Here is a 9,384-nt window from a genome sequence, read left to right as displayed (position 1 = left end):
GTAAATCAAAGATGGCTACACTTGTTGTCTTGGATTTGCGGAAATATTTTTATTGAGAGGAGTTCCTGATCCGAGTTTGTTTCAAATCGAAGGAAAATTTTTGAACGAAGATATCACCACGGAGGGAGTTTTTTGAACGAAGATATCACCACTAATCACGTCCTTCTGGCTACGTGTCTATCCCAAAAAATGCGATCCTTAGACACGTTACTACTCCAATCAGATTGACACTTAAATTTCGCGACGAATTAACATGGATCTAAACAAAGTCAGCACTTATTCAGCTGCGGTATTTGATCGCATTAAAACTGTGGCAAAGAATGCTACTGTTACAGCTGTTTCTGCCACTGTCAATGCAGTCGGCGCTGTTGGTTCGTTGATAGGAAATCCCCTGACCAAAGACTTTGATGTTGGCAAACATGTGGCAAGCTTCGGACCGAATTTGGCGTGGAAAATTTACGAAGGAAAAAAGAGGACAACTGGCCAAGTTAGTACTTGAGACTTCCAATTCTTAATGTTATCCTTTGAAATTATTTTCATTACCGCTCCGTAGTTGAATTGATTATGTTGAGGCAAAATTATATTTGGATTTAACAAGTTGTAGCTTGAATGCTTCTCAGGTGCGTTACGTGAACATCAATAAATAATAACACTTATCATGACTTAGTATTTTAAGTAGAAGTTTTAAATACACTGTTTTTCCTATTCATTCTCGGCTTAGATGTTTTTGAAAATGTCTTGCTTCTGTGCTTAGACATCACAGTTCTATCTGCACATTTTGGATGCAAAATTTAATTTGTTATGATTTTTGTGGCCATTATTTTTCCAGAAATATGATAAAAAAAAAATATAAGAAGATGAATAAAAAATTGACTCTTAGAGGATAATTTTTATGGAAGAAATGGTAGAAAATGAAACAGGAAAAATTAGAAAGTACCATGTTTTTGGACAAGGTGCCTCTTAGAAACTGGATGGGTGCTAATAGAAGCCATAAGCCCACATATTAGGGGCAAAGTTTTGTGAATTCTTGTCTCCCTGTTAAGGAGTGTCAGCAGATTTTCACTTAAGACATTCCAAAAGTTTTAAGGTGTCAGTGGGCGTAACCACAAAATGGTGTGACCAAAAGATATACTATACTGATACAAATCTTTTAAATATACTTCTAATAGCCAACAGGCGTAGGCGTATTGGGAGTTATACATGATAATTGATGGACAACAACCAGCCTTTATTAAAGTTCCCTCCTTTTTGTGTATTTTTTAGCCACAGTGGAAAGAAAGGAAGGAAGTCCTCTTAACCTCTGAGCCCTGTCGTTATCAATTAATCAAGTTCATGGCTTTTTTTACCACTATAGTTCCACAGGGCCAGGGTCAGAATGACCTCTGTCTTCTTTGCTATACACAACCAATAACATTTTCAAACTACAGCTGTATAATGTGACAGAAAAAGGTTTCTTAATTGGCCATTTTTCTCCTACAATTCTGATGGGCATTCAATTATCAACTTCCATAACAGGCCATCTCCTGCTATCGAAATCTTCATTGTGTGACCTTACTTTGAGCCTCAATTTAATGAAGTCCTTGATATAACAAACGACACTTCAGTTTCAGCCCGGCCAAAGTTACAGTAAAATTTATGCCACTGAACCTCAATATAACGAACCCTTGATATATAATGAACCAATTTCCCTATTCCCTCGGCACTTCATTAAATCAAGGTTCCACTGTACCGTTATTTTTAGAATGTTACTATAGTGTCAACCAAGTATACAGTTTCAGATTGGCTTGTGATAAGTGGTTAAATATGTTTCAGAGTGTAGTAGAACATTTTTGCACTGCACTGTCTCAACATTTTTAAAATTTATGAAACATATTTAACTTCTGAAATATTTAAAAAAATAAACTGCCGAAAGGAACCTTGGAATAAGCTTCATGGTTATAATAAATGATCTATTTCAGAGAAACCTGCAGTACAAATATTTCTGGAGCTGTTGAATAGTGTGTCACTTAATATGTAGTTAGAGTGAACAAAGGAGCAATAGAAAGTGATTTTGTACAGAATAAAATCAACATACATTACCTTGTTAGAATCTTATCACCAAATCAGTTAAGTATAAAGTTTCTGATTGGCCCATAATGAGTGGATAATATAAATATGTTAATGCATGTACTACGGTATTTCCGTACTGCACTTTCTCAAAAATTTTTTAAATTCATGAAATGTACCTGCCTTCTAAAACTATTTCAAAAATTAACTGCCAAAAGAACCCTGGAATAAGTCTTATGATTATCATAAATGATAAAATTCAAAACAGAAGTAAAGTGTTCCACATAACATGTATCAGAATGTACAAAGGGACAAAGAAATTGATCTTGTAGTGAGTGATACACACAAAACATTACCTGTACTACTTGTGCATGCGGTCAATTTTGGTCACTCGTGAATTTTTGTACTGTCCTCAAATTAGACTTGCCCATGCAGGATAAAAAATCTTCAAAACGTCACTTCCTCCACTGTATCACTAAACTAGTACTAAAATTTAATTTAGTACTAAAATTAAAATTACTCTAACTTACTAAATGCACTTTCCTTCTTAAAATTCACTTTCTAGATTGAAATGACTACATGAGCAGCGTCACTATCCTGCTAAATACTTTGAGAGACTGTTACAAGTGCACTTGAACATGAAGTCCTTTTTTTCTTTGTTTGATTTCATTATTAGGAGGTCTCTCTGGTTGTTTTTGAGAAAAGGCTGCTGGATAAAGTGGATAAAAGAGAAAGGGACTTTGTAATGGAAACAATGAAGAAAGGACCAGTACAACTTACAAGACTGCGACATCCACGGCTGTTGGTTGTCCAGCATCCTTTAGAAGAGTCCAAGTAAGTAGCACGTGTGTAAAAAAAAAAAAAAAAAAGGAAATTTCTTAATAAATGTATATTCATAGTAACATCAGTATCCCTGTTATAACTTAAGCTAATTTTTTATGAATAGATAAAAATTAAATATCAACACAAGTCAAAGCTAAGTGGATTTTCAAAACTTGGTTCTTATATTTTTCTCTGTTTCAAATCAAACTCCAGGTACATTTAACCACAGGCTTCTTTTCATGGTTACTAATCTATCTGTTACTAGAAACTGTATCAAACAAAAGAAGCCAACAAAAATGAAATGTGAAATGGTTAGCTCACTGGATTACTATTCTTATGCCCTGTTAGCTTCTAGTTCACAGTTATATGTACACAAGACATTGTTCTAGCCATAGTCTCTTGGTTTTTAAAAATGAAATGTGAAATGGTTAGCTCACTGGATAACTATTGTTATGCCCTGTTAGCTTCTAGTTCACAATGATATGTAAATAAGGCATTGTTCTAGCCATAATCTCTGGGCTTGTGCCCCTTTCACATCACTATTCTTAGTTCTCTATGTCTTGGAAACTTGACTAATTACTTGACAGTTTGCAGCATTGGGCTAAATATTAATCAGGAGGAGATCTGAAGAAGTTCTCCCAGACAGTTATAGATTAGGTGATTAACTCTGGCAGGAATATGCCATGCAATTCTTGACACTTGAGCATGTTTATTACATGGTTAAGTGTCATGGTTAAGTTTATTACCCACAGCACCTGTGGGCAAGGTGAAGCAAGTCCTGTGTTCTAATTGGCAACCCGTGGGGTCAAGATGGGCCCATCTTGCTCACTTGGGACTGCCCATGTTGATCCCGCACATGAAAAAAAATTGAATTAGAACTATGTTCATAATTCTTGGATAATTTCGGCAATGGAAATGCAAAAAGTGGCTGAAGATAGTCTAAACAAAGAAAACAGAAACGACTCTCATGAGTTTGTTGTACTACAAACACAGTTGACTTTCTTTCCCAGCTCTCAAAGTAAACAAGTTCCTTGTTAATTCTTAATAAAGTGAAATCTTTTAGCAATATAGTAAATCCTTTATCAACCAAGCTTGTTCAGTCAAGATGGCTGGATAAAAGCCAATGTTCTTTTTTCACATTTTTATGAACCTGGACTTCATCTCGGCCCATTAAAATGCGAATAAAATAACTCAGCCACTATCCAGCCATCTTGACCTCACGCTTGGTTAATAATGCATATGTATTGTGCTTTAATTTTTCCATGCCATCATGCATTGAAGATTCCAACACAGATGTATCTGTTACAGGTACATAGCTATGAATTATAGTGAAGAGAAGCTTTACAAAGAAGTCCCTCATTTCAACGAAGGATTGAGATTGTTTCTTATATAGGCACCAATGCAAATAGCATTTTCTTGCTGGTGACTAAAAGTCCCGGTCTAGCCACCACTTTGGCAACCCCTGTTTTTTAAAAGGTTAAACATGTTAAGTGCAAAAGTAGATACATCATATTGTCAAGTTCTACCTCTGTTTTGAGAAAAAAAGCAAAAAGTTGCATAAACAAAGCCTGTTGACATCAACCACTTCTATCGTTAGACACACATTCCTTATACCTCTACATGATCACTGTTCCTCCTTTCTAAGGCAGACTCAGAATTTCAATAAGTTTCCTCAATTGTCATTCTGGATTGCAGTAAATCCAAATTTGTGGTGCTTGTAGGTACCTACAGAGACATATTTCATCTTGGCAACTTAGAATGTATTTCTGGCGACCATTTTTCCCTACTTCAATGATTTAAGGCGATTATGAAATTTTTCCAATTTCAGGCCTGGTTAAGGCAGAGAAGTATGTCTTTGTCTGGAGCTGACTACTAACAATTGATAAGAACATAAATGAGCTTTAAATTTATGAGAGCCAATAAAAGAAAGACATAAATAGAGCTGTCCATTAACCCAATTTGCTATTACATGAGAAAATCCCACACCATGCTACGTTATTTATGATGTGGGAAATTGGGCATTAAAATCTGTTGGTCAATGTCTCAAGTATGTAACCATTAGTTTGACATATTGTGATTTTAGAGAGGTGTAAGAATGTTGGAGTATTCTGAGATGAATATGTTCATAAGTAGAGATACGACATTGGTATAATAAATGTTTTCTGATTCCTTTGAACTAGGGATTGCTTAGCCTTTGCAACTGAGCCAATCTTTGCAAGTCTGGCAAATTTACTTGGAAAACATGAGAACATGCCATCTCCACCTCCACACGATTTTAAGGTAGATCTGTTCACTTTTTTTTTTGGTGACATTAAGCCTTTCTCTCTTTACAGAGTTGCAGATATATTTAGCTTATTAATTACTAGGAATCATCCAATGGTGTATTTAGTTTCATCCTGTCAAACTATGAGACAGGATGTAACTCACATTAAATTAAATGTTAATTGTATTAAAGTCTCAATAATTCAAGCTCATCCATTGTAACCACACCATGTTAAATTATTTATGATCTTGTCTTCTACCAACAGACCTTTGAACTTTACGATGTTGAAAGAGTTTATGGATTGTTTCAGGTCTGTGTTTCCATAAAAAATTGAAAAACATCTTGTAATAGCTTGATACAATTTTCCTTCTCTTAATATTATTTTAAAAGCAATCTTAATAGTCCTTGATAGACTCTTATATTTAGGATTACATAGTAGATGTGAGAGGTGCATTTCACAAGCACACATGATTTGATGGCGATATGATTTCAAGCATAGTGAGGGACATAGTTAATATATATATATATCTTATGAGATGTTTTTTTGTGTTGTATGGCTGAGTATTTTTACATGTTGTGCCATTCTGACTCTTTGTTGTCAGAAAAATGATTTAAATTGTCTGCCATTTTTTTTTTGTACCTTCAATCCAATTTGTCACTTGTGCGATGCAAGAAAACCTGTCCAACCAGTTCTGTGGAGTACAAATACCATGTGATATTTGAACTTGTTTTAGGCATTATTTGAGTGTAGTTCAATAATGAAGGTGAAGAAATAGAGGATATTACCAGGTGCCCATTTCTTGTATCCCCATGTGGCCAGGGGCCTGTTTTTCGAAAGTCCTGGTAACTTAACGGGCCTGAAACCATGCTTTAAAATCAAAATTTAAAGGATAGGAAAGTAGGCTCTGGCACCCGAATCAGTCTATTTTGTTTCTTTAGCTGATAGTTTCATTGTATTATTTTCAAAAATTTTGAAATCCCTATCTTGAATGAAAACAGAGCAGCTTTACCGGCCCAACAAGTGACCGGTACTTTCGAAAAACAGGCCCCTGGCCACATGGGGATACGAATTTACCTTCGAGTGCTGTAAGTATGTCTCACTTGTTCGCTTTGCTCACTTGTGAGACACTTTCAGCAGAAGAAGATAAAATTTGTATCCCCAAGCAACCATGTAATGTTCTGTTTATTTTAGAGACACTGATGAAATTTCTCTATAAAACATCACTCTTTTTATTCATTTTTGAAACAGCAAAATAATGCAATTAAAGTGGTCACCTATTGCAAAATGCCTGTCACAAAAATGTTATTTAACTCAGATCTAAAGTTATAAAGGAGAAATAAGGACAATAATACTTATCTTTTCTGTTACAAAAAGTCAAAATTCTAATGAAGAAGAGAAAAATTCTAGAACAGCATGTTAGTAACCATGGCAACACCAATATCCTCACACATGAAAGATAAAAGTAGTATCTTCACTGCGCATGATGAAGACTTGATTTTTTAGTAGAAGGAAATATCCTGGTATTTCATCAGTATCTATATAATGATCACATAATCTGTTTAACTATGGAAATATTTCAATTGCTGCAAGATTTCTGTCTATCCATTGTTAAGTTTGAAACTTGTTTTACTCTGTATCTCAGTTCTGTTTTCTGTTGTTTTAATTTCAGCTTGTGGAAGGATTGACTTTCCTTCATAATGATGCTAAAATTCTACAAGCAAGTCTTGCTCCTGAATTGATAGTTGTTACCAAGAATGGGCAATGGAAAATAGCTGGACTCTTTTTTAGTTCCACACCAGTTGTGATTGATGGACAGGTATAGTACACACCTGTGTGCCTGTTAATTGTCTACTTATAAGTATAAGACATTATTAACACTTATGATGCACAATCCTTGCAGTAGACAGCGCTATTTATGCAATAGCAAAAATCAGACCTGAAAAAAATCAGGCCTGTACGGGATTCGAACCACTGACCTCTGCGATACAAGTGCAACACTCTACCAATTGAGCTAACAAGCCAACTGGGAGCAGGCAGTTAAGTTGATTCGTAATAAGCCCGTGAAGATAAATCGGATACAATGAATATATGAAGTTCATATATTTTGAACTGCAGTGTTAGATATGTATGATGCACGATCCTTGCAGTAGACAGCGCTATTTATGCAATAGCGAAAATCAGCAAAAATTTTTTTTTCAGGTCTGATTTTCGCTATTGCATAAATAGCACTGTCTACTGCAAGGATCGTGCATCATACGTATCTAATACCGCAGTTCAAAATATATGAACTTCATATATTCATTGTATCTGATTTATCATCATGGGCTTATTACGAATCAACTTAACCGCCTGTTCTCAGTTGGCTTGTTAGCTCAATTGGTAGAGCATTGCACTAGTATCGCAGAGGTCAGTGGTTCGAATCCTGTACAGGCCTGATTTTTTTCAGGTCTGATTTTCACCATTGCATAAATAGCGCTGTCTACTGCAAGGATCGTGCATCATACGTATCTAATACTGCAGTTCAAAATATATGAACTTTATATATTCATTGTATCTGATTATTAACACTATGGAATATAACTTAAGAAGCATTTCACAATTTTGGAACTAGAATAAGTTTCTCAATTTTTATTTATTACTTTAACAGTAACACTCAAAAGTAAATGACAGTCCCTCAAAAACTCAATTCTCAATCTTCAATTCTATATCATTCATTCTCCAAAACTTTGAAATTCGAGAACGTCAACTTACTTTTGAGTGGTACTCTATGAGTTTCTTCTGTATTTGAAGACTACCTCACCATCAGATCAATTTTCATGAGAAAGCTCTGGTGATGAAAGCAAGGTCTTCAAAGGCAAATAATTTTTCTTCCCATTGTCACAAAATCCTGAAAAGTATCTCAATGGTTAAAAAAAGAAACTTTTACAGTAATGTACTAATTGTGAAGAGCTTGATTAGATATCAAATCTTCCCTAATAAATGGGTTAACGCAAGACACAGAAATTCTACTGAACTCAGTAAGCATATCTGGTGTCTTAAAGACAATAGCATTGACCACTGCATTTCATTGCCTATCCTTTCATCAAGCTTACCCTACAACAGCTCAAGTAAACGATGCAACCTGTGCCTTAAGAAAAATTTCTAATCATCTGCCGACCTAATTTGTCATCACCAAACAAACATAATGAACTTGTATTCTCATGCCATCACAGAAACAAAGTGTTGCTGTGTAACAGCTGAACAAAACATTTAATTTATTATGTAAATTTTATGGTATACTATTAATGAAGAGTATTCTTGCCATCAAAATCCCCTGAAGAGCAAGTTAATATGTATGTATGTATGTATGTATATATGTGTGCATGTGTGTGTGTGTGTGTATGTATGTATGTGTAGACTTGAATATTCAAATAATCCTTTATTTTACAAAGATCTGGTTTAACCGTACAAGAAAGGAAACAAATGTAAAAAAAAAAAAAAAACGAAGCGAAACAAAAAAACTACAGTGAAAACATACTTACAAGATTTGTGGACTCAAGGAATAAGTGAATAAACTGGCGAGAAAACAATCGAACATCCAAAACGAATTTTTGACCTCTGCAAGTACAAGCACATGGTTTATCCCATAATATTTAACAATTTAAATGACGCAATTGTACCAGTCCCACGCAGACTGAACACGAGAAACAAAGTAAACAGTTGTAGAACGTTTTGTAACTTACAGTATGTACCGGGTATGTATGTTTATATAATATTGCTTTTATGTCCAAATCGAGCTCTCTGCTAGAATGAGTCATGTTGTGCAATTGTGCAAAGCTCACTAGTTACTAGTTTGAGCACTCTGGCATGCCTTAGATGATACCACAAAATAATGTGGAATCATTTGGGGATGGCTTTACTGCTTCACCTCCATCCTAGAATCAGCATTGCACTGAGCACTGATGAGGCCCAGAAGGCCGAAACAGTACTGTCTGCAGTTATGTGTATGTGTGTGTGTGTCTATATATTTAAATAAAGTGTAAAATTTTGACTTTTGTAAAACAGTGCTCAATACATAGGAGTAGAGCGATGTATATATTGTGGGAGGAAAAAGACAAATACACTACAAGTTCATCCCCACAAGCCTGTTTTGTGGTTGCCCACTTATCAGGGAAATCCCCTTATGAGTGGGCAACCATGAAACAGGCTTTTAGGGATGACTTGTAGTTTATTTGTCTTTTTTTTCCCATTGGAATTGTAACAAATGTTTAAC

The 9,384-nt window shown here is 35.1% G+C and overlaps 1 protein-coding gene across 2 annotated transcripts in view; it reads left to right on the top strand.

The window, feature by feature from the left end:
- The window catches only part of LOC111322995 (SCY1-like protein 2), a 37,518-nt gene that overhangs the window by 3,360 nt on the left and 24,774 nt on the right, over window positions 1–9,384 (top strand). The window contains exons 1-5 of one of the 2 annotated variants that reach the window (XM_022926245.2): window positions 8–487; window positions 2,723–2,880; window positions 5,049–5,148; window positions 5,397–5,441; window positions 6,802–6,948. In XM_022926245.2, the coding sequence (XP_022781980.2) occupies window positions 254–487; window positions 2,723–2,880; window positions 5,049–5,148; window positions 5,397–5,441; window positions 6,802–6,948 (684 nt within the window). In that variant the 5' untranslated portion in view covers window positions 8–253. Of the gene's footprint in view, window positions 1–7; window positions 488–2,722; window positions 2,881–5,048; window positions 5,149–5,396; window positions 5,442–6,801; window positions 6,949–9,384 lie in introns of those variants that run through there. The other variant, XM_022926246.2, reaches the window with a different exon arrangement.

The sequence above is a fragment of the Stylophora pistillata genome, chromosome 10 (genome assembly GCF_964205215.1).
Source record: "Stylophora pistillata chromosome 10, jaStyPist1.2, whole genome shotgun sequence".
NCBI lineage: Eukaryota > Metazoa > Cnidaria > Anthozoa > Scleractinia > Pocilloporidae > Stylophora > Stylophora pistillata.
The sequence above is the reverse complement of the archived record's forward strand: the minus strand, read 5'-3'. Positions and strand labels throughout refer to the sequence as shown.